This window comes from Pipistrellus kuhlii, unplaced genomic scaffold (assembly GCF_014108245.1).
Source record: "Pipistrellus kuhlii isolate mPipKuh1 unplaced genomic scaffold, mPipKuh1.p scaffold_m20_p_108, whole genome shotgun sequence".
Classification (NCBI taxonomy): domain Eukaryota; kingdom Metazoa; phylum Chordata; class Mammalia; order Chiroptera; family Vespertilionidae; genus Pipistrellus; species Pipistrellus kuhlii.
In genome coordinates this window covers 545,924-570,597 of record NW_023425414.1, presented here as the reverse complement: position 1 = coordinate 570,597, position 24,674 = coordinate 545,924, and the positions used below count along the sequence as shown (strand labels likewise).

The 24,674-nt window shown below is 55.1% G+C and overlaps 1 protein-coding gene across 4 annotated transcripts; it reads right to left on the bottom strand.

Annotated features, from left to right (window-relative positions):
- Positions 1-12,341: 12,341 nt before the first annotated feature.
- Positions 12,342-24,160, bottom strand: KLK5 (kallikrein related peptidase 5). 4 transcript variants are annotated; one of them, XM_036430399.2, is made up of 7 exons: positions 23,801-23,974; positions 23,491-23,568; positions 20,665-20,755; positions 20,434-20,631; positions 18,552-18,808; positions 16,961-17,094; positions 12,342-12,702 (listed from the first exon to the last, which is right to left on the bottom strand). In XM_036430399.2, the coding sequence occupies exons 2-7, from the start codon at positions 23,561-23,563 to the stop codon at positions 12,547-12,549; spliced, it is 909 nt and encodes a 302-aa protein (XP_036286292.1). In that variant the 5' UTR covers positions 23,564-23,568; positions 23,801-23,974; the 3' UTR covers positions 12,342-12,546. The 4 variants fall into 4 exon arrangements, with proteins under 4 accessions (XP_036286292.1, XP_036286293.1, XP_036286291.1 ...); XM_036430400.2 differs by having other exon boundaries at positions 20,434-20,613; positions 20,674-20,755; XM_036430398.1 differs by lacking the exon at positions 23,801-23,974 and adding an exon at positions 24,140-24,160 and having other exon boundaries at positions 20,434-20,755.
- Positions 24,161-24,674: the final 514 nt, after the last annotated feature.

The window sequence follows — 24,674 nt, the reverse complement described above, 5'->3', positions numbered from 1 at the left end:
ATATATTTAAAAAAAAAGAAAAAAAAGAGGAGAAAGTTCTGGGGTCCCACTGCAGAGCAGTGTGAGCATAGGTAATGCCACGGAACTGCACATTCCCAGGCAGATAGAAGACAACGTTGGTATCATATACAAACCAGAGGCCCCGTGCACCAAATCGCACCCTGGCAGGGTCCCCAGCGGCTGGCCAGGGCCTCCCTCCCTCCTCCCTCCCTCCTCCCTCCCTCCTCCCTCCCTCCTCCCTCCCTCCTCCTTCCCTCCCCCTGGCCAGCCCCGCCCTCTGGTCGAACTCCCGGAGGAACTGGCATTCGAGGAGACAATTTGCATCCTGTGCCTTTATTTTACAGGCCGTACACTGAGTGGCCAGATGATGATGATCTCTGAACGCCTAATCATCTGGCCACTCAGTGTCTATCCTATATAATAAAAGGCTCATATGCACATGGTCCCCTCAAACAGGAGTGCGACCAGCAGGCAGGCCGGCCGACCGCCCATGTCCCCTCACCCTGGCCAGGCTGGCCAGACCCTATACATGCACGAATTCATGCACTGGGCCTCTAAATACATACATACACACACCCACACACACACACCCACACAGAGTGGCTAGATCATTATGCGTTCAGAGATCATCATAATCTGGCCACTTGGTGTGTATACAGACAGTCCTCAGGTTGGTTACATTGTTTTGTGGTTACCTCACCATCTCCCATTTACTATATATTGTATATATTTTTGCGGGCACATCCCCAATAGGGGGCGCGCAGGAAGCAGCGGACGAGTGTTTCTCTCTCATCGATGTTTCTAACTCTTTATCCTTCTCTCTTCCTCTCTGTAAAAAAATCAATAAAATATACAGAGTTAAAAAAAAAAATACACACAAAAAAACAGATTCAGGATTAGAGAAGCATCGATCAGACCATCGATCAGCCTCAGAGGGAATGGGGTGACGGGGAGAGATCAACCAAAGGCCTTGTGTGCATGCATAGAAGCCTGACAATGGACACCGGCAACAGGGGGTGAGGGCATGAGTGTGGGGTAGGGTGTGGGGGGGATAATGAGGGAATAAGGACACCCAGGTAGCACCTTAATCAATCAATCAATCAAATAATAATAATAATAAAAAAGTAAAATGTTAAGAAGAAGGCTCCCTGGTGCTCGAGCTGTTGACACAGTTGGCGAAACACCCTTCGGTCCAGTTGTGTAAGCCGTGAAACAGTGACTAAGTGTGAAAACTGGCCGACGGCTGTCTCAATTATTATCGGCCGAGGCGGGAGACGGGACGCAGCCCCGAAGCTTTCTCTGGCTGACGGCCTGAGGAGCGTGTGTTAAAACCCTGCAAACACTCAGCACAAAGGAATCCTTGTGAAGGTGTGCGCGCGGTTTCAGTCTTCTGGGCCGGAGGTCCGGGCCTGGTGCTTGGGCAGAGTGGTTGTCTGAAACCCAAGTCCAGACACAGAGCTCCACTGGATGTGAGATGTCACCAGAGGCCCGGTGCACGGCATTCATGCACTGAGGGGGCGGCTGCACCCTCTAGCAGTCAGGGACCCCCAGGGGGATGTCCGCCTGCTGGCTTAGGCCCCATCCCAGTGGATATTCCCAGAGGGGTCCTTAGTGCTGCCTGGGAGCGGGGAGAGGCTTCTGCACTCGCCAGCCAGCCAGCCAGCCAGCTGAGCAGTGCTCCCCTGTGGGATCGCACTGACCACCATGGGGGGCGGCTTCTGTGCTGAGGGTCTGCCCCCTGGTGGCCAGTGTGCATCATAGCGAGTGGTCGACTTCCTGGTCAAGGGGACAATTTGCATATTAGGCTTTTATTATATAGGATATTGATTTCAGGTGTACAGTATAGTGGCCAGACAATCATATGCTTTATTACCCAGTGTCTCCTTCCCCCTCATCCCTCCCCTCCCCAGGCCCCACATTGCCAGCACCCACCGGTTGAAGATGGTACGCGCGTTTTGGACGCCGCTGGCGCCAAATGCCATCCGATGATTCTCTCCTCTCTGCCTTCCTGACTCAGGTGACATGCAGGGTCCCCGCCTCAGCCCCCTCCCACAATCCCCTGTCCTCCTCGCCCCTGCTGGGTTAGTGTGTGATCTGAGGACCTGCAGGAGTGTGAGAACATACGTGAGCCTGTGTGTGCGTGTGCGTGTGTGTGTGCGTGTGTGTGTGTGTGTGTGTGTGTGCGTGCATTGAAAAACCCACCTTCGCCCTGGCTGGTTTGGCTCAGTGGATAGTGCCTCGGCCTGCAGACGGAAGGATCCCGGGTTCGATTCCAGTCAAGGGCACCTGCCCAGGGTTGCAGGCTCGATCCCCAGGCGGGGGCGTGCAGCCGATCTATGATTCTCTCACCATTGATGTTTCTATTTTTCTCTCTCTCCCTCTCCCTTCCTCTCTGAAGTCAATAAAAGTACGTTAAAAAAACACACACACAAAAAACAAACAAACACACCCACTTTGTGGAAACCGGTTTGGCTCAGTGGATAGAGCGTCGGCCTGCGGACTGAAGGGTTCTGGGTTCGAATCTGGTCAAGGGCATGTGCCTTGGTTGTGGGCACATCCCCATTATGGGGTGTGCAAGAGGCAGCTGATGGATGTTTTTCTCTCATCGATGTTTTCTAACTATCTCTCTCTCTCTCTCTGTAAAAAAAAAAAAAAAAAATCAATAAAATATATATATTAAACCTCCCCCCCAAGCCCTCCCCCCACTCACACACACTTTCAGCAACATGGTCAGAGACCAATCCCAGCCTGGACAGTGAGCGGCCTCCGGTCCAGCACGAAGCCGCTCCTGCCACTCCCTCCTCTAAACGGACTAGTGGACTCAAACGCCCTGAAAGCATTTCTGAGAATAACGTGCCCCACCCGGATTGCACAGACTCCGGGCAGAGGCGCGGCCCCACACCCTCCCCCCCTGCGGGGCTGGGGACTCAGGCCCCGCCCACCTCCACCCACAGCCCTGTCCCTCCGTCCTCCAGTCCTCCCTTTCCTGGGACCCCCCACAGCTGCCGGGTGTGAAGTTCCCAACAAGAGTTAAAGCTCTGGCCGGTTTGGCTCAGTGGATAGGGCGTCGGCCTGCGGACTGGAGGGCTCCGGATTCGATTCCAGCCAAGGGCACAGGCCTGGGTTGTGGGCTCAGTTCCCAGTGGGGGGCGTGCAGGAGGCAGCGGATCAGTGATTCTCATCACTGATGTTTCTATCTCTCCCTCTCCCTTCCTCTCTGAAATCAGTAAATATATTATAAAAAAGTTAATGAAGGCATTAAAAAATACTATATATATATTTATTTTTATTTTTAAATATACTTTATTGATTTTTTTACGGAGAGGAAGGGAGAGGAATAGAGAGTTAGAAACATCGATGAGAGAGAAACATCCATCAGCCGCCTCCTACACACCCCCTACTGGGGATGTGCCTGCAACCAAGGTACATGCCCCTGACCGGAATCGAACCCAGGACCTTTCAGTCTGCAGGCCGACGCTCTATTCACTGAGCCAAACCGGTTAGGACAATATATATATTGCTGGTTGCAGGCACATCCCCAGTAGGGGGTGTGCAGGAGGCAGCTGATCGATGTTTCTCTCTCATCCATGTTTGTGGCTCTCTATCCCTCTCTCTTCCTCTCTGTAAGAAATCAATAAAACATATATTAAAAAAAATAAAAAACCCATCAGTCATGTTGGATTCAGGCCCCACCTTCCTCTCCAGTGTGACCTCTTTGTACCTGATTCCATCTGCAAGGACCCCATTCCAAGTAAGGTCCCACTCTGAGGTCCTATACCTTTTTGGGGGACACAGCCAGCCCCCTACATGATGCCCAGGCTCCTCCTGAAGGTGGTGGGACGCCTCTCAGCACCCACCGGGGACAGGTGCGGGGCGGGAGGTAGAGTCGGCCAGGCAGCTCGGCCCCAAGCGAGGTTGGGAGCCCCGCTGGGCCACTCCCCAAGGCTTTCCTTGCGCAATTCTTCCCCTGGCCACACGGGGGCGCCAGAGGAGCAGATGCTGGGTGTCAGTGCCTGGCTGTTAACATTGCTTCTGCCCCAGAGCGCATTGCAGTCAACGCTGAAGGTGCACAGGATCACACACACACACACACACACACACACACACACACACACACACAGAAAGTACACACACAAAGTGCACAGGAACCACAGGCGCCTCTTGTTAAAAATGCACCTCCTCACTCAGTGGGTCTGAGGAGGAGCCGAGAGTGCCGCTTTTATTTATGTACTTATTTATTTTATTGATTAAGGTATTACATATGTGTCCATATCTCCCCATCACCCCTCCACCCCACTCCTATACATGCCCTCACCCCCCCCCTGCTATCTCTGTACATTGATTATGCTTATATGCATGCATACAAGTTTTATGGTTGATCTCGATTTTTAGTTTTTTTTAAAGAAATTTTATTAATTTTTTACAGAGAGGAAGGGAGAGGGATAGAGAGTTAGAAACATCGATGAGAGAGAGACATCGACCAACTGCCTCCTGCACACCCCCTACTGGGGATGTGCCCACAACCAGCGTACGTGCCCTTGACCGGGATCGAACCTGGGACCCTCCAGTCGGCAGGCCAACGCTCTCTATCCACTGAGCCAAGCCGGTCAGGGCATCACTTCCTCTTTTTAAAGCGCCCCAGAGTGCAAGCTCTCTCTATCTCTCTCCTTTTAAATCCGAGTCTGCCTTCAAATCACTCCTAGTCTCTCTTTAAGGCTCTCAGTCTCTCTCTTCCCTCCTCCACCCCCCCATCCCTGCCCCCTCCCAGTCCTCCCTCCCTCCCTCCCACCAGCTCCCACCGCCCTCTCTCCATTCACCATAGGTCCCCGTTCTTCTGCTGGCTCCAGGGCATGGTGGTGCCCGGCGTAGGCTCAGACGCCTACTCATGTTTTTAAAAAAATATGTTTTTATTGATGTTTAGAGAGAGTGGAAGGGAGGGGGAGAAATAGAACCATCAATGAGAGAGAATCATTGATCTTCTCCCTCCTGCTCAGCCCCCATAGGGGGTCGAGCCCACAACCTGGGCTTGTACCGTGATCGGGAATCGAACCCGTGACCTACTGGTGCTTGGGACGCTGCTCAACCACTGAACAACACCGGCTGGGCAGGACTCCTCCTCTCTCTCTCTTTTCAAAAAATATATTTTTATGTATTTCAGAGAGAAAGGGAGGGAGGGAGAGAGAGAGAGAGATTAATGATGAGAGAGAACCATTGATGGGCTGCCTCCTGCACGCCCCCCACTGGGGATGGAGCCTACAGCCCGGGCATGTGCCCTGACCGGGAATCAAACTGTGACCTCCTGGTTCATAGGCTGACGCTCAACCACTGAAGGACACCAGCCAGACAGGACTTCTGCTCACTGGGTTCCCATCCCGGCTCTGCCCGGTGCTAGCTTTCATGCAGACATGGAGCCACATGCACCCCACCTGGCTGCCCCCCAGCCCCCCGGCCGGCTCAGAGACCCCCGGTTGAGAGCCGGAGGCTGGGGCAGGGCCGTGTGAGCTGCCCGGGCCTCGGTCACATGCTGTCCTCACTGTCATCGTGATTGCCAATAGCAGGCGGCCCGGAGCCCCTCCCCACAGCCAACAATGAGATGCTTATCTGGCGGGTGGAATGCACATGGGAATCTCGCCCACACGCAGAGCCGGCCGGCCCCTCCCTGACCTGGGTTTCTGGCCGAGCACCCCGGCCGCGAGGACACTGGGCGGAGGACACCCAGTTTTCTGAGTCACACCCCAGGCACGACACTCATCGCCCGCCCTCAGCGGCGGCCTCTCTCCGATCGGAGCCGACTCTGTGCCTTTCAGGGCGGCGGAGTGTGTGTGTGTGTGTGTGTGTGTGTGTGTGTGAGAGAGAGAGAGAGAGAGAGAGAGAGAGAGAGAAGGTTGGGGAGTGGGGTTTGAAATCAAGGGAGAACCTGCCACAGCTGGGTTAAAGGAAGTATTCATTTCATAAGACAGGGGTATAAAATGGTGTCAGAAGGTGGCAAGGCCCAGCACACACACGCGTGTGCACACGCATACACACACACACACACACACACACACGCACGCACGCACGCACAGCAGCTTCCCTAACGCTGCATGGGGGCCCGGCCCCAGGACACAACCCTTGCAAAGTGTGGCTTGACAATTTTACAATCTTATAGATTTTTTACAGAGAGGAAGGGAGAAGGAAAGAATGTTAGAAACATCCATCAGCTGCCTCCTGTACACCTCCAACCGGGGATGTGCCTGCAACCAAGATGCATGCCCTTGACCGGAATCGAACCCGGGACCTTCAGTTCCAAGGCTTATGCTCTATCCACGGAGCCAAACCAGTCAGAGCTTCAGAGCTGGATTTAAAAAAAAATATTTTGTATTGATTTTAGAGAGGGAGGAAGGGAGAGAGGGAGAGAGCCAGATGTGAGAGATACATCGAATGGTTACCTCCTGCCTGCACCGACTGGGAATAGAACCCAGACCCAGCTATGTGCTCTGACCAGGAAGTGAACCCACGACCTTCTGGGGCACGGGAGGACGCTCCAGCCGCCTGAACCACACTGGCCAGGGCGACAAGCTTATGTTTTCTCTCCCTTTAGACTTAGGAGCAGAGCCTGCACATCAAATGGATCATTATCATTACTGGCTTGTGTTGAAGCTTTCTTTCCTCCCTCCCTCATTCCCTCCCTCCCTTCCTCCTTCTTTCCTTCTTCAAACCCTCCCTCAGCCTCACAGAATGCGTACTGTGGTTCTTATAGGCCTGTAATTTTAATCGGAATTAGATTATACCAGTGGCCGGCAAACCTCGGATGGCAAGCCACACACGGCTCTTTGGCCCCTTGAGTGTGGCTCTACCACAAAATACCACGGCCTGAGCGTGTCTGTGTTGAAGAAGTGACGTTAGAAGAAGTTTACGCTAAAAAAAATCTGGTTCTGTAAAGAAACTTCAATCATTGTCCTGTTGGTATTTGGCTCTGTGGACTCATGAGTTTGCCGACCACTGGATTACACTAATCTCTTATTCTATTTTCTTTTTTTTAAAATCCATAATCTTTTTCTTTTTTTCAATATATTTCTATTGATTTTTTACAGAGAGGAAGAGAGAGGGGCAGAGAGTTAGAAACACTGATGAGAGAGAAACCTCGATCATCTGCCTCCTGCTCACCCCCTACTGGGAATGTGCCCACAACCAAGGTACATGCCTTTGACCAGAATCGAACCCGGGACCTTTAAGTCCACAGGCCGACGCTCTATCCACTGAGCCAAACCGGTTTCTGCCTATTTTCTTTCTTTCTTTTTTTTTTTTTTAAAATATATTTTTATTGATTTCAGAGAGGTAGGAAGAGGGAGACAGAGATAGGAACCTCATTGCTCGGCTGCCTCCTGCACACCCGCTACTGGGGACTGAGCCTGCAACAAGAGCTCAGATCCTTGACCTGGGAATCGAACCCGGGACCCTTCAGTCTGAAGGCTGATGCTCTATCCACTGAGCCATACCATCAGGGACTAAGTCTCTTCCCACACAGTGCTGTGTGTTGAAGACCCATCCACGTTGCTATGACCATGCACCTGCCCCCGGCACCGAACCCCACAAGGACGCCCACACACGTACCCAGCATTCCCCGCGGGACGGAGCGGATGGGCCACCAGCTCCCAGCCTCCACCAAGCACCGGGCCAGGCACCTCCTCCAGCGTGCTTCCCGGTGGGTGTGGAGGACATTCCCTGGGATGGGGAGCCGGGAGAGAGACTGCTGAGTCACAGGGTGTGAGTCACGCTGATGAAATGGAGCCAGATCCTTCCTCAGAATGGGTGGCAGCACAGAAACATTCTTTAAAAAAAAAAAAAAAATTTTATTGATATTTTACAGAGAGGAAGGGAGAGGATAGAGAGCTAGAAACATCAATGAGAGAGAAACATCCACCAGTTGCCTCCTGCACACCCCCCACCGGGGACGTGCCTGCAACCAAGGCACATGCCCTTGACTGGAATCCAACCTGGGACCTTTCAGTCCGCAGACCAACGCTCTACCACTGAGCCAAACCGGTTTCGGTGGCAGAAACATTCTTAAACACTAGAGGCCTGCTGAATTCAGTGGGGTCCCTCGGCCTGGCCTGTGGGATCAGGCCGAAACTGGCTCTCCAACATCCCCCGAGGGGGGTCCCAGATTGCAAGAGGGTGCAGGCCAGGCCGAGGGACCCCACTGGTGCATGATTGGTGCTGGGGAGGGATGTGGGAGATTGGCCAGCGGGGAGGGACTGTGGGAGGGTTCCAGGGCCTGTCTGGGCCTAAATGGGCCGTCAGACATCCCTCTCACAATCCAGGACTGATCACCCCCTAACCACTCCACTGCCAGCCTGATTGATGCCTAACTGCTCCCCTGCCAGCCTGTTTGCCCCTAACTGCCCTCCCCTGCAGGCTGAGTCCCCCCAACTTCCCTCATCTGCCAGCCTGGTCACCCCTAACTGCCCTCCCTTGCAGGCCTGGTCCCTCTCACCTGCCCTCCCCTGCTGGCCATCTGGTGGTGGCCATCTTGTGTCCACATGGGGGCAGCCATCTTGTGTGTTGGAGTGACGATCAATTTGCATATTACTCTTTTATTAGACAGGATAAGTTAGTTTCAGGTGTACAGTATAGTAGTTGGGTATTTATATAATTTACAAAATGTTCACCCCCCACACCTAAGTTTAATCTCCGCCTGGAACCATACGTAACTAGAGGCCCAATGCATGGAATCCTTGCAAAAGTAGGCCTTTGCAGCCGCTGCTGCTTGATCCCTCCCTCACAGCCCTGGGCGGCCGCTTGATCCCTCCCTCACAGCCCTGGGCGGCCGCTCGATCTCTCCCTCACAGCCCTGGGCGGCCGCCTGGACCCCTTCGTCCCAGGAAGGACATCTGGAAGGTCATCTGGAAGGACATATGGTCTGATGAGCTTATTACGCTTTTATTATTATAGATTATTACAATATTATCGACTCTATTTCCCAGGCCTATTTTTCTTTACACCGTGAGCCAGCTTTCCCTAAATCATTTGCTAAGCCTATGGTCTCGACTCCATTGTTCACAGCAGCACAATTTACAACCGCTAAATTTAAATATGCTATTCTATCTATTTTATGTGTGTTGTATAATAGTATATTGAGTTCTCATGGGTCTCTTTCTGAGCTCCTTTTTTTAGAAAAAGAAAAAAAAATCCTCCTCAGAGGATGTGTTTTTATGGACTTTTAGAGAGAGAGAAAGAGAGAGAGAGACACATCGATCGGATGCCTCCCATATGCTCCCTAACAGGGGTCGAACCCGCAACCGGAGTAGGTGTCCTGACCGGGGAATCGAACCTGCCACCCTTTTTCCGGTGCACACACAGGATGATGCTCCAACCAGTGGCACCACACGGCCAGGGCCTGCTCCCCTTTGTATCACCGATCCAGCTGTCCACCCTTTTATTTTTTTAGATCCGTGAGTCGTGCTCTGTAGCACGTCTTCCTATCTCATGAGCAAGAAGCTCCTGTCTTGCACCACCGCAGCCCTGTGTTCTACCAGCTGCCTCGCCCGTGCAGGAAACGCACAGATCTTCTCCGCCCTTCACAGACTCTGTTCCCAGGCCCCCGTCCCCGCTGGCACCCGGGGCCGGCCTCCATCCCGGAGAGACACACACACACAGGAGGAGGAAGTCAAGCCTCCCCGGAAACGCTCTGCACGGGGCCTCCGCTCCGCGTGTCCTCCCGAGAGACTCAGTTTACCCGCCGCCTTCTCCTTCTACAACCAGCGGCCGTAGCCAGATCCCGTGTCCAGCCAGAGGCTGGCAGCCCAAGCCGAGAGCAGGCGCTGAAAGCTGTCGTATCGTAAGCGGGCGAGATACAAGACGCCTTCATGAGCCAATTAATCAGGAGGCGTTTGCTGGGCGTAGCCCCGAAATAGAGGAAGTGTCTCATATTTAGACTTCTCGAGTCTCTTTGTTTGCAGGGATTACAAAGGGCTCGGTGTGAGTTATTGCTGCAGACAGGAGCGACCTTGAGTACGTAATGAGTTAGTGCTTGGCGTAAGAATATGGGGATTATTATCAGTATTGGCTCATATTAGTCTATTACATTGGGTGGTGAGCTTGGAAAGTCAGACAGTTAAGTTTATCTTTCTTTTTAAAAAAAAAATAGATTTTATTGATTTTTTTTTTTTTTTTTTTTTTTTTTTTTTTTTTTTTTTTACAGAGAGAAAGAGAGAGGGATAGAGAGTTAGAAACATCGATGAGAGAAAATCATCAATCAGCTGCCTCTTAAACACCCCCCACTGGGGATGTGCCCACAACCAAGGTATCGATACATGCCCTTGACCAGAATCGAACCTGGGACCTTTCACTCTGTTCACTGAGCCAAACTGGTTTCGGCTATCTTTTTTCTTTTTCTTTTCTTTTTTTAAATATATATTTTATAGATTTTTTTTTTTTACAGAGAGGAAGGGAAAGGGATAGAGAGTTAGAAATATCAGAGAGAGAAACATCCATCAGCTGCCTCCTGCACACCCCCTAATGGGGATGTGCCCACAACCAAGGTACATGCCCTTGACTGGAATTGAACCTGGGACCCTTAATTTCGCTGGCCGACACTCTATTCACTGATCCAAACCGATCTTGGCTTAAGTTTATCTTTTTCTATTTTTTGAACTAAAAACAAAGTCATCCTATATAATAAAAGCCTCATATGCTAAGTCCAGTTTGTCCGGTCATCTGTTCAACCAATCAGAGCGTAATATGCTAATGATATGCGAAGGCCACTCAGCTGCTTGCTATGGCATGCCCTGACCACCGGGAGCAGACACTCAGACAGGTAGATTGGCTTGCTGCTGGGGTCCAGCCGATAGGGACTGAGTGAGATGGGCTGGACCCGCCTTGGAGCCCTTCCGTGGTCTCTCCCCGGCTGGCCAACCTCCCACATCCCTCCCCAGTCCCGAAGGTGCCCTGGTGGGGTCCCTTGGCCTGGCCTGTGCTCTCTCAAAACCCGTGACCCCTAGAGGGATGTCAGAGAGCCAGTTTCGGCCCAATCCTACAGGCCAGGCCGAGGGACCCCACTGGGGCATGGATTCGTGTAGACCCTCCCGCTTCTCAGCAAAACAAAAACTTCCCAGGAAAACCCAGCCACCAGGTTCCAGCTTATAGCTTGCGGCTGAGAACCAGATCATGTGACAGCCCAGGTATATATGTGTGTGTGTGTGTGTGTGTGTGTGTTTGTGTGTGTCTTTAGCTGGGTCATAGGCCCCCTGGAGGGTCATTGGCCTCAGAGGGTAATGCATGAGGAACAGAATGACAACTGCAACTCAAATTTTTAAAAAAATTTCTTTATTGATTATGGCAGGCGTCTTCAAACTACGGCCCGCGGGCCACATGCGGCCCGCAGAGGAGTCTGATCCGGCCTGCCAGGTTTTTTGGGCAGTGAGCGCAGCCGAGGTGTTACAGTAGGAATTAGTAGTTCATATAGTCTGGCCCTCCAGCTCTCTGAGGGACCGTGATCTGGCCCCCACTTTAAAAAGTTTGAAGATGCCTGGATTATGGTATCACATAATTATTGTCCTCACCCCCTCCCCCCCCAATCATTCCCATCCCAAACCCCTCCCCACGCATGCCCATGTTGTCCATGACCACTGGTTAGGCTCATCTGCATGCACACAAGTCCTTTGGTTGATCTCTCCCCCTTGCCCCCTACCTTCCCTCTGGGGTTTGGCGGTCTGATTGCTGCTTCTCTGTCTCCGGGTCTGTTTCTGTTCATCAATGTACGTATGTTGTTCGCCATTTCCCCTAAGATGCGCGAGGTCACGTGACCCAAGGAATTCCCTTATTCTTACAGCGGGCCAGCGCAGCGCAGCGCAGTGGTGGTGGGGGGAGCCCAAGGGCTCCCAGACTGCGAGAGGGTGCAGGCGGGGCTGAGGGACCCTGCCCCCACCCAGTGCACGGATTTTGTGCACCAGGCCTCTAATCTAATATAGACAGCCTCCCTCTCCTTTCTTGTGCCCCATTCTCATTTGATTGGGGTCATCCACACGTTTGCAATTAATACTGAATGTGTTTGTCCGTCTCCTTATGCTCTGTCTTCTCTGCCTGGCGCGTGAGCTCCAAGGGGCAGGAATATTTGCTGTGCTTTGCCCGCTGAGGTGCCCCCAGCCCTTGGGACAGTTCCCGGCACCTGACAGTCAGACACTCGCTCCACATTGGGACAAACGTGGGCAGCAGCCGGAGAGGACCTGGGTCTTGCCTTGGAAATAGCCTCCCAGAGCCAGCCCCGCAGCAGGGAGCGGCTGCCCTGCCCGGGGTCCAGGGAGTTGTGAGAGGCGGGGAGGGTGTGCGGTGGGGGGAAGAAGACCACACACAGAGTCCACTTCTCCTTGGACGCTTTATTTCTGGCCTTTGCAGGCCCCCCCCTGGGAGCCAGCTGCAGAGCTGGGGTCAGTCCCTGGTTGGGGAAGGGAGGCCCTGGAGACTTGGGGGGCTGGAGGTCACATCCTCTACGTCCTCGGGGAAGGATGGGGGAGGGGTTGGGGGGTCTGGAAGGAGCGTGAGGTCGTGCCGGGGGCCTGGGCGGCCTCAGGAGTTGGCGCGGATGGTGTCCCGGATCCACTTGGTGAACATGCAGAGGTTGGTGTAGACGCCGGGCTTGTCGGGCTGCGCGCAGGGGAAGTCGCCCCAGGACACCAGGCCCTGCAGGGTGCCGTTGCAGACCACGGGGCCCCCGGAGTCACCCTGCGGGAGAAGCGCGGAGAAAAGGGGGTGCAGAGAGAAGCAGAGACGTGGGGAGGTGGAGAGAGGGAGACGTAGGCAGAAGGGACAGAGAGAGACAGGGAGGGACAGAGAGGGAGGATGTTAACAGTCCACCCTGCACCCATCTTCTGTCCCTTCCCCCCTCCCCCCCACGGTCTGTCTCTCTCCCATGCATCTCTCGCTGTTTCTCTCACACTCTCCTCCTGCCGCAGAGTACCGTGTTTCTCCCTCTGGACACGCCTTTCTCTCTCCCTTCCTCGCTCCTTACCCTCCCCCGACAGCAATTCTGCTCTTACTGAGGCCTCCTCACTTTATTTATTTATTTTTTAAAATACATTTTTTTTTTTTTTTTTTTTTTTTTTTACAGAGAGGAAGGGAGAGGGAATAGAGAGTTAGAAACATTGATGAGAAAGAAACATGGATCAGCTGCCTCCTGTACATCCTCCCCCCGCCCCCCACACACACCCTGGGGATGTGCCCGTAACCAAGGTACATGCCCTTGACCGGAACCGAACCCTGGACCTTTCAGTCCGCAGGCTGACACCCTTTCCACTGAGCCAAAGGGGTTTCAGCGAGACCTCCTCACTTTTGCCGAGAGGCAGATCTCAGTCCCTGAAAGAGACAGTCTCAGCTTGTTGGCATTGGGGCCGGGCAATTCCTCGCAAGGGGAGGCTGTTCTGTGTGCTGTCAGAGGTCCAGCAGCCCTAGCCGGTTTGGCTCGGTGGATAGAGCATCAGCCTGCGGACTGAAAGGTCCCAGGTTGGATTCCTTCCGGTCAAGGGCATGTACCTTGGTTGCAGGCACATCCCCAGGAGGGGGCGTGCAGGAGGCAGCTGATGTATATTTCTCTCTCATCGATGTTTCTAACTCTCTATCCCTACCCCTTCCTCTCTGTAAAAAAATCAATAAAAAGATATAAAAATAAATAAATAGAAAAGTCCTCATCGAGTGGGTTGTTGCAGGACGTCATATCCTATGGGACCGGTTTCACCTCGGCCTTGAGCCAGCCCCCGTCCATGGGTTTTGTGCTTCTAGAATAACAACAACCTGAACTATCCCAGGAGCTCCTCTCCAAGGCTGCAGGATAAATGCCTGGATACCGGGAGGAGGGGACCCCAACATTCCTCACTGTTACCTTTCCCCCACAGAGCTGGGTAACCATGCATTTTCCCGGTTAACGATCCCGCATCCACATGCAAAAGAAAGATACATCTCCCCATGTTACTCCATATCCAATCCCAGAGAGCCTCACCCCACCCCGATTTCTCCCACCTCCTTCACCCACCACCCATGGGTATCATGCAACCTTCCCTATCTCTTCTGCAATGATGCTAATCTCTCTATATAAAAGCCTAATATGCTAATTGTCCCTCTGACCATTCGACCGGTTGCTATAACGTGCACTGATCACTAGGGGGCAGATGCTCCAACCGATAGGATCGGGACTGGGCGAGACGGGCCAGACACACTCTGGAGCCCTCCCACGGTCCCTTCCTGGCCCCAATCGTGCACTGGTGGGGTCCCTCGGCCTGGCCTGCGCCCTCTTGCAATCCGGGACCCCTCAGGGGATGTCAGAGAGCCAGTTTTGGCCTGATCCCTGCCGGCCAGGCCAAGGGACCCCACGGGTGCACGAATCTGTGTACTGGGCCTCTAGTCATAAAATAACCCCCCAGCCTGCCATCCCCTGGACCATGGTCTCCGTCTTTTGAGATTTTGCTTTGGGTCGGGCTGCTGAGGCTGGATTCTCCATCGCTCCCCGTAATTACCCTCCTATCGTGATACTCGCCACTCTTTCCTGCCTCTCCTTATTTATGTCTTTACGAGTTACGAATGACTTCACGGGGCCTGGCGTCCGTGAAGAGGAAGCCGAAGGCCTGGCCTCTTTCCCTACCAGCTGACACCGTTTCCGGGCAAAGGGCCTTCGCTCCCCACGCCTCTCCATGTCACCTCTCCTGTGGGCTAATTTGTCTCATTTGGCTTTTGGTTTAATATCTCCTGTAGGGTTTCTTTGGATAAATGTGCTGAGCCGTGGCTCCTGGCCTGTTAGGCAGAGCCAGTAACAACAACCCTCCAAGGAGCGAATGGGCTGACTGAGCTAACCACTTCAGCAATTAGCCGCTCTCATTACTGCATTACTCACATTAATAGTGTTGCTATTATTTCTTGCTTTTGGTGGCCAAGCCCACACACACTGGTATGAAAAACAGACTTGTAGTCTGCCAAAACCCCAACAAAACAACCAAACCAAACTATGCAACCCCCCCCCCCCCAAACAAAACAACGAACAGAAGGTGCCAAGCTAAATGGGTTAAAAGGCGGGCATTCAAACCAGATGGGTTTTTCTCTGATACCCACCCCCACCCCCACCCTCTATCCAGGTGTGCTCCTACGGTTCAGGGGGAACAGCACTGAAGCGGGGAGACCCGGGAAGCCGTTGCCATGGTGAGGTTTGTAAAATTTGAGGGAGAGGAGGGGCGGTGAAGAGTTTGATCATGTACATCCTGCTAGGGCCCTGCGTACAGGGAAGGATTCCTGATCGCGGTGTCAGCTACATTTTAGTTTCTGTCACCCTCCATAGACGTAGCTTCCATGAGAACGCAGAGAAACTCTGTTGAGGATCAAGAAATATGGTTGAGCCGAAACCGGTTTGGCTCAATGGATAGAGCATCGGCTTGGGGACTGAAAGGTTCCGGGTTCGGTTCTGGTCAAGGGCATGTACCTTGGTTGCGGGCATATCCCCGGTAGGAGGTGTGCAAGAGGCAGCTGATCGATGACTCTCTCTCATCGATGTTTCTAACTCTCTATCTCTTTCCCTTCCTCTCTGTACAAAATCAATAAAATATATTAAAAAAAAAAGAAAAAAAGAAATATGGTTGAACACTGACCCCACCCACCTCTCCAGCCTCAACTCCTACGGGTCCCCAAACCTCTCCCCCAGACACTGTCCCCAAACACACTGGCTTCTTTCTGTTCTCTGAGTCAGCTGAACTCCTCGCTGCCTCAGGACCTTCGCCCTTTAACCTTCACCAGGCTGGCTCTCCTTTGTGTCACTCAGTCCCTGCTCCTATGCCACCTCTTCCAGGAGGCCCTCCCAAGCCCCCAAGCCCCCCATCCCTTGCTATCATAGAACCATGTTTTATTTTCTGCACAGGCCTTATCAGCCTCTGAAATGACTCTATTTATGCGGTTTCTTGGCCATTTAAAAAAATTTGTTTTTTCTCCTCTAGACCTTTCAACAACTTTGGTATCAATCTTATAAATGATATATAATGTTATATTATATATAATATATATCTTATATACAATATATAACCTTATATATAATATATAACATATATCTTATATATCATATATATTAAACATTCTTTTTTAAAAAAGATTTTTACTGCTGAAACCAGTTTGGCTCAGTGGACAGAGCGTCGGCCTGCGGACTGAAAGGTCCCAGATTCGATTCCGGTCAAGGGCATGTACCTTGGTTGTGAGCACATCCCCAGTAGGGTGTGTGCAAGAGGCAGATGATGGATGTCTCTCTCTCATCGATGTTTCTAACTCTCTATCCCTCTTTCCTTCCTCTCTGTAAAAAATCAATGAAATATATTAAAAAAGATTTTTACTGACTTTTTTCTTTTTTTAGAGAGAGGATGAGAGAAGGAAAGAGAGATGGGGCCGGACATGCCCTGAACCAACCTCCCTCGGTCCCTCCCCGGAGTATTCAGCGTGAGCGGGGTCCCTCCAGCAGGTAGGGTGCCCCAGCCTGGCCTGCAGGGACCGGGTCAAAACCGGCTCTCCGACATCCCCTGAGGGGTCCTGGAGTGGAGAGGGCACTCTGCAAAGTTACTGTCGTACAGAGTGTGAACTGCAAACGCAAGTGTGCAGTACACCAGACGCAGGGCCCACACTGCCCCAGCAACAACATAACCCATGGCCGAAGGTGGAGTCGGGCTCCCTCCTCTCTGGTTTCCGGGGGTGGCACCCAAGAACCGTCGCTTCCAAGTCACTGCAGCTCGGCAGCCCCTGCGCTGAGCGTCTGCCCCCTGGTGGTCAGTGCGCATCATAGTGGCCCGTCGGACAGTCAGACACTGAACCTAGTAGCCTTTTATATCTATAGATGGACAGCGCGGCCCACGGCATGGGCATGGTGGGAGCCGGGGTCCTGGCGGGTTTGGCTGTGGTCGGTTCTCAGCGCTGAGCCAGGCCCCGGGTCTCACAGGCAGCGGCACTCGGACGCCCCAGCTCTCACCTGGCAGGAGTCTCTGCCCGCCTCGTCGCCGGCACAGAACATGGTGTTGTCGATCTGGTTCGGGTAGGCCTGCTTGCACCTCTCGTGGTTCAGCACGGTGATGTTCAGGCACTGGAGGGTCTTGGGGAAGTTCACTGCCGAGCAGAGACGGGCAGGGTGAGTGGTGGGGAGAGGCGGGGAGGGAGGGGGGGGCAGAGTGCTCAGACAGAGACAGGGAGAAGGCGGGCATGCCTGAGCATCGGGAGGGACCTGGAGCCCTGGCTGGTGTGGCCCAGTGGTTGGAGCGGCAACCTGTGCACTGAAGAGTGGTGGGTTGGGTTCCAGGTCAAAGGGCATGTGCCTGGGTTGCAGGTTCGCTCCCAACCCCCAGTTGAGGCAACCAATTGATCTCTCTCTCTCTCTCTCCCTCCCCTCTTCCTTCCTCTCTCTCTCTTCCCCTTCTCCCCCCCCCTCTTTCATCCACGAATGCCGGAAACCAATCACTGTCTCACTGATAGAAAGATGTGGACAGGAAGCCGGGAAGGCTGGTCAACAACCTTAATTGCTCTGACCACTCACGGTTTAGTGGAAACATTGTCAGCTGAAGCAGCCTCCACCTCTGTTTGTCCCATGTTAAGTGTCTGTTATTTCCTGCCTAAGGGCTGTGGGTGTTTCCCACAGCCTCAATAAAAGGAGAGCAAGGCCAGAGCGGGGTGTAGTCCTCCTAGCAGAGGGAGGGCTCCTGCCTGGACCCCAATATTCCCAGACGAAAGCTTTTCTAGTCTCTTTTCATTTGTGTGTGGCCTTCTCCAGAACCTGAACGCTGAACCGCGTGGGACGTGAAAGGGGTTCCCACACGTGAAGAGCGTATACTCAGATGTTACAGTAATCGTAATAAGGACAAAATACAATACAGAATAAGGATTAAAGTGTGGAATTGAAGTGTGATATCTGGAAGTATGGAATGTCACGTAACCAAACTGATAAGCACCCTTGAGTGGCCTGTATGTAGAAAATAGGTAACGTGATCTGTACCCCAAATGTAAGACCGGATAGCAGGGCTCCTGGGACCCGCTGATAAGACACACTGAGGACACATCTGAGCACTGAAGACTCATAAAAAGAGCAAGCTCCACAGAAGATCAGAGATGTTCCTCCTGCTCCTCCACAGAGGGTTGCTCTCCACTTCCCCTGCCTGCACCAGTCAAAGCTCTGCCCGAGCCATGAGCCATCGCAAGAGGCCTTAACTGAAGCCCAGCCACAGCTGCAATGTTCTCCGTGAACCGTGTGTGTGTGTGTGTGTGTGTGTGTGTGTGTGTGTGTGAGTGCGGATCCCCGGGTGGCCTGCCTAGGCTTCTAGAATCCACCGGGACTCTGGCAAATAAACCGTGAGTGATTCATGCACTGTCTGTTTGTCTCCTGTGTAATTTATGCTCGGTGGAATTATTAATTAAGTACCTAGGGTCGTACGTGTCAGATTTCTGGCTGAGGCACCCTACGCCACCTGTGCATATGTCCCTTATGGAATTATTGGGACAATAGATGAGGAGTAACACACACACGCACGCACACGCACGCACACGCACGCACACACAAGGACCTGGACGCTCACCTTGGGGGCTGCTGGTTGTCCCCCAGCCAGACACCAAGCAGCTGGTGCCCACGGCCGGGCAGTGGGAGGAGATGTTGATGGGCCTGACGTTCGGCGACTCCATGATTTTCCGGTTCAGCTTGATGAGCATCAGGTCGTTGGTGTGGCCGGGGCGGGAGAAGCCGGGGTGGGGGATGGACTTGACCCCTCGGAACAGCTGCTGCCCTTGCTCATACACCGGCGACATGGAGCGGTGGCCCAGGCGGATTCGGAAAATCCTGAGGAAGACGGTGCGGGTTGCCACCAACCCCGACCCTTAGCCCCCTCGCCGAGGCCAACCGCAGCTGCAGACATGGTCCCAACCCCAACCCACCAGCCCGACACCATCTTTACCTCCGACCCCATGCCTGTCCCCACCCCAGCCACATCGCCAACTCATCCCCACCCCATCCCCAACTCCCACCCGAATCCTTTCCCCACACAGAAACCCCAAACCTAACCATCCCCAACCGCCAAGCCAACCGTCTCCACCCCCCACCCATAGCTCTAATCCCCACCCCATCCTCAATCCCGCATCTATCCCCAACTTTATCCAACGCCCTCCCAACGGCCACCCGTTCCGACTCTAGAGCCAACCACCATGCCGTGCCCACCCCAAACCATCAGCAGATACGTGCCCGTCCCCATTCCCAACCCTCGATCACCCCATTCCTAATCCCTTACCCACCTCCAAACCATCAACCTGTTTTGCAGGTTCGCTTCCCATCCCTGTTTGAGGCAACCAATCGATGGTCTCTCTCTCTCTCTCTGTCTCTCTCTGTCTCTCTGTCTCTCTCTGTCTCTCTCTGTCTCTCTCTCTCTCTCTCTCTCTCTCTCCTTCCCTCTGTCTCTCATCCATGAATGCCGGAAACCAATCACTGTCTCACTAATAGAAAGATGTGGACAGGAAACCCCCAAGGCAGGTCAACCTTCCAAATCCACCCCATCCCTAACTCCATCCCCACCCACAACCCTCTCCCCAACTTAACCCTGTCCCTACCCCACTCTTTCCCCCAACTCCATCATACACACACACACACACACACACACACACTGAGTGGCCAGATTATTATGATCTCTGAACGCCTCATAATCTGGCCACTCAGTGTATAGCCTATATAATAAAAGGCTGATATGCAAATTGTTCCCTTGACCAGGAGTTCGACCAGCAGGCAGGTGGGCCAACTTCCCATGTCCCCTCCCCCTGGCCAGGCTGGCTGGACCCCACCCATGCACGAATTCATGCACCGGGCCTCTAAAATATATTATATATTCAGGCCCGGTGCATGAATATATATATATATATTCTGAGTGGCCAGATTATTATGCATTCAGAGATCATAATAATCTGGCCACTCAGTGTATATATATGTATTTATTGATGCCCTGATGGTGAGGATCAGTGGTTGAGTGTCAACCTATAACAGGAGGTCACTGTTAGGATTCCCCGTTAGGGTGCATGACCAGGTTGTGGTCTCAGTCCCCAGTAGGGGCCCTGCCAATAAAAATCAATAAAAATTATATATTTAAAAATTTATTATTATTACTTTTTATTGATTTCCGAGAGGAAGGGAGAGGGAGACAGAGCTAGAAACATCAAGGATGAGAGAGAATCGTGGATCAGCTGCCTCCTGCATGCCACCAGCTGGAACCCAGGCATGTGCCCGTGACCGGAATTGAACCTGGGACCCTTCAGACCTGAGGCCCAGGCTCTCCCCACTGAGCCAACCCGGCTAGGGCTCCGACTCCACCCTTAATCCCATCCCCAACTCTACCTCCTCTTGCTCCCTCAGCCCCCACCCGTCTCCCCAGCCCTTGGCCTCCAGGCCGCCCCCCCAGCCCCGTTGGGGGAGGCCCCACTCACTTCTTGTGGCAGTGGGCGGCCGTGAGGAGCCACTGCGGGGCCACCAGCACCGCCCCGCAGTAGAGCTGGTTGGGTCTCAGCAGCAGCGCGGCCTGCCACGGCTGGGCGTGCTCCTCGCAGTCTGTCCCGTTGACGATGCGGTCGCTGTTTTCCCGGCTGCCCTCCCTGGTCCCGGGTCCGAGGTCCCGGCTGCCCTCCCTGGTCCCAGCTGCCAGGTCCCGGCTGCCCTCCCTGGTCCCGGCTGCCAGGTCCCGGCTGCCCCCAGATGCCCCGGAGGCAGGGGCGTTGCTGCAGGAGGCACCATCATTTGCAAGAACAGGCTCTGGGGGGCAGGAAACAGGAGGGAAGGGGCTCAGAGGTGGAGCTGGGGAAGGGCGCTCACATTGCACGGAGGGGGGGGGGGGGGAGTGGGGCCAGGACTTTAGGGGCGGGACCAGGGAGGGAGGGGGTCCAGGAGTTTAGGGGAGGGGCCAGTGGAGGGCGTGGGACCAGGGTGGGTTTAGGGGCGGGGCCAGGAGTTTAGAGGCGGGGCCAGGAGTTTAGGGTCAGGGTGGGGGGGGAAGGGGGGGGAGGGAGTGGGGCCAGGAGTTTAGGGGCGGGGCCAGGGGGGAGGGAGCGGGGCCAGGAGTTTAGGGTCAGGGCCAGGGGGGAGGGAGAGGGTCCAAGAGTTTAGGGGCGGGGCCAGGGGGGAGGGAGCGAGGCCAGGAGTTTAGGGTCAGGGCCAGGGGGGAGGGAGAGGGTCCAAGAGTTTAGGGGCGGGGCCAGGGGGGAGGGAGCGGGGCCAGGAGTTTAGGGGCGTGGTTAGGGGGAGGGAGGTGGAGCTTGGAGGTCCCTGAGCTGCAGGGAGGGAGCGAGGCTTAGAGTTCAAGGGCAGGGTCCAGGCTCAGGTTGGGAGAGTGGACTTAGGCGAGATCTCGGGATCGCTAGGACTGGTCAGAGGTTTAGTGGGTGGGCAAAACTGGACAATCTCGGGGGTGAGGTCAAGGGTCAGGAGGTGGAGCCCGGGGTGCTCAGGGGGGCGGGGCCTGGGGCTTAGGGTGGGGCCTGGTTTCAAGGAGTGTGGCCAGGCCTCAGGGAATGGGGTCAGGGCTGGAGGCGGCAGAGCCTGGGCGTGGGAAGGGCTTGGCACCGGCCTGGGTGGGGCCAAGGCCAGGGTCACGGGGCAGCTAGACTGCGAAGAGCCGAAGAGCGGGGGAGCAGAGGTGGGGTCGGGCTCTAGGAACTGAGGGCGGAGGTGAAGCGGGAGGAGCTAGGGGCTGAGGGGTGGGCACCACCCAGGGCCCTGACCGTGGGTGTGGCCTGCACGGAGGTGTGGCTGAAGTCAGGGTCAGGGTCAGGGTCAAGGTCAGGGTCAGGGTCAGGGCGCACAGGTGGGCCCCACAGAACCGGGGAGCAAGCTCAGCCTGGGAGCCCCGCGGAGGGGAGAGCAGAGCTGGTTCCAACATAAGGCGCCCCTGAATGCTCCGCCCCCCACAAATCCACAGACACGACACCTCACTCCATCAGCCCCCCAAGCTTTTCCGTTCATGCTGTTGCTGACGACCCAGAGCAGAGAAGCTTCATGCATCCCCCCCCCCAGGAAACTCGCACATACCCCCGAAACACGCACATACCCCCGAAACAACGCACCCCCCCAGGAAACACGCACATACCCCCGAAACACGCACCCCCCCAGGAAACACGCACATACCCCCGAAACACGCACCCCCCCGGGAAACACGCACATACCCCTGAAACACGCACCCCCCCCCCCAGGAAACACGCACCCCCCCCAGGAAACACGCACATACCCCTGAAACACGCACCCCCCCCCGAAACACTCACATACCCCCTCCAGGAAACACGCACCCCCCCCCCCAGGAAACACACACATACCCCCGAAACTCGCACACCCCCTCCAGGAAACACACACATACCCCCGAAACACACACATACCCCCGAAACTCGCACATACCCCCGAAACACGCACCCCCCCCAGGAAATACACATATACCCCCGAAACTCGCACACCCCCTCCAGGAAACACACACATACCCCCGAAACACGCACACTCCCCCAGGAAACACACACATACCCCCGAAACACGCACATACCCCAGAAACACGCACCCCCCCCGGGAAACACGCACATACCCCTGAAACACGCACCCCCCCAGGAAACACGCACATACCCCCGAAACACGCACCCCCCCCCGGAAACACAGACATATCCCCAAAACACGCACCCCCCCCCAGGAAACACAGACATACCCCCGAAACACGCACATACCCCCCGAAACACGCACATACCCCCGAAACACACCCCCCCCCCCAGGAAACATGCACATATCCCCGAAACACGCACATACCCCTGAAACACGCACACCCCCCCCCCCAGGAAACACGCACATACCCCCGAAACACGCACCCCCCCCAGGAAACACACAAATACCCCTGAAACACGCCCCCCCCCCCCCAGGAAACACGCACACAACAGCTGTCACAGACAAGCGCACAGCGTCGCCTCCCGGGACAGCTGCACACACCGCTGCCTCACGGTGCACATGGCCCGGACATACACACTGGGGGGGGCCTCACCTGCTCTCACACCCACGTGTCTCAGTGACACGCCTGCATGTCTCCTATGTGTGCCATGACACCCCGGGCACCATCCGCCTTCACACAGCCACTGTCTCAGAGGGAGGGCAACTCCACACAGAGCTGCACTGGCGCACATACAGCCCGCACACACAGTCACCTGCACAAACACGCAGTCACATACAATCCCCCGCACAAGCACGCAGTAACCTTCAATCACAACACACACACACACAGACATACAGTCACATACAATCATCAGCGCATAGGGCTTTACGCCGTCCAACGGGCCTAAGGGGAGCCACACAAAACCTTGCACCGCCACAGCCACTGCCACTGCCACTGCCACAGCCACAGCCACAGCCACTGCCACAGCCACTGCACTCACACAGGCCGGGCCTGGCGCCAGTCCCTGCAGCCCCCCCCCCCCCCAGGCGCCCCGGGGCCACAGAGTGCCTCCCCCCAGCACCCCTCCGCTCACCTGTCACCCGCAGGAGGAGGGCGGTGAGCAGGGCGCCGACCATCCACGTCCAGGGCGGTCCTGTCCTCGCCATGGTCACTGCGCCTGCCGGGGGGCGGGGAGCGGGGGCCCAGTGAGGAGGGAACCCCATTCTCCTCAGGAATTGGGGGAATCCACCCTGCAGTCTCCCTTGCTGCCCCCTCCCGGCCTCACCTGCACACACAGGATCCTCCTCCCCGCCTCACCTGCACGGGGGTCCCCCTCCCCGCCTCACCTGCACGGGGTCCCCCTCCCCGCCTCCCCTGCACGGGGTCCCCCTCCAAGGCCTCACCTGCGCGCCCCCAGGTCGGAGGGGGTGCGGAGCGGCTCCGGGCTCAGCGCAGAGTCGGGGCCCCGCACCGTCCGCCGCCGCCGCCGCCGCCTCCCCGCTCCCGGTTCCCCGTCTGGTTATAACCACCCACGGCCGCCCGGGGCGCATTCCCGGGCAGTGAGGCGCCCTGGCGGGTCTCAGCAATCACTCCTCCTGCCTCCCCCCCATTCCGCCCCCTAGCACCCCCACCCCACCCAGTCCCCAAGCCACTCCCTGCCTCCCGGCCCGGGGATGGGAATGGGGATGGGGAGGGGTCTGCGCTCCGGGCCAGGCTTCTCTGTCCCGAGCGCCCTCTCTCACCTCCCGGCACCCTTCCAGCCTCCTCTCCGCGCTGCCAACTCTCCTATCGCCCGAATCTCCCTCTCTGCTCCCCTCCCAGTCTCCCCGAGTCTCCTTCGGTGTAAGGTGTCCACAGAGTATTCCTCTTTGCTTCTCTCCCCGCTTCCCCTCCACCTCCTTCCACCCCCACCCGTTGGAAGGATCCAGGTCTCTCTGTGTCTCAACGTGTCTGCTCCTCTGTCCCTCCCCCTCTGCCTGTCTTTCTGTGTCTCTGCATCTTGCTCTTTGTGGCTCCGTGATATCCTCTCTCTCTCTCTCTCTCTCTCTCTCTCTCTCTCTCTCTCTCTCTCTCTCTCTCTCTCTCTCTTTCTCTCTCTCTCTCTCAATGAAATGTCACTTATTAAACAGGCAACAGTTTTTAAAGAATATATATATTTTATTTATTTTGACAGAGAGGAAGGGAGAGGAATAGAGAGTTAGAAACACACCGATCAGCTGCCTCCTGCACACTCCCCACCGGGGATGTGCCCACAACCAAGGTACAAGCCCTTGACCT

Bases quoted from the DNA above. Each gene is read 5' to 3' on its own strand.
- KLK5 (XM_036430398.1), bottom strand. From the start codon at position 23,563: ATGGCGAGGACAGGACCGCCCTGGACGTGGATGGTCGGCGCCCTGCTC. The intron at 18,809-20,433 runs GTGAGTGGGGCC...CGTCTTCCTCAG, and splicing joins GCCGCCCACTGCCACAAGAA to GATTTTCCGAATCCGCCTGG. The intron at 17,095-18,551 runs GTGAGCGTCCAG...TCTGCTCGGCAG, and splicing joins GACAACCAGCAGCCCCCAAG to TGAACTTCCCCAAGACCCTC.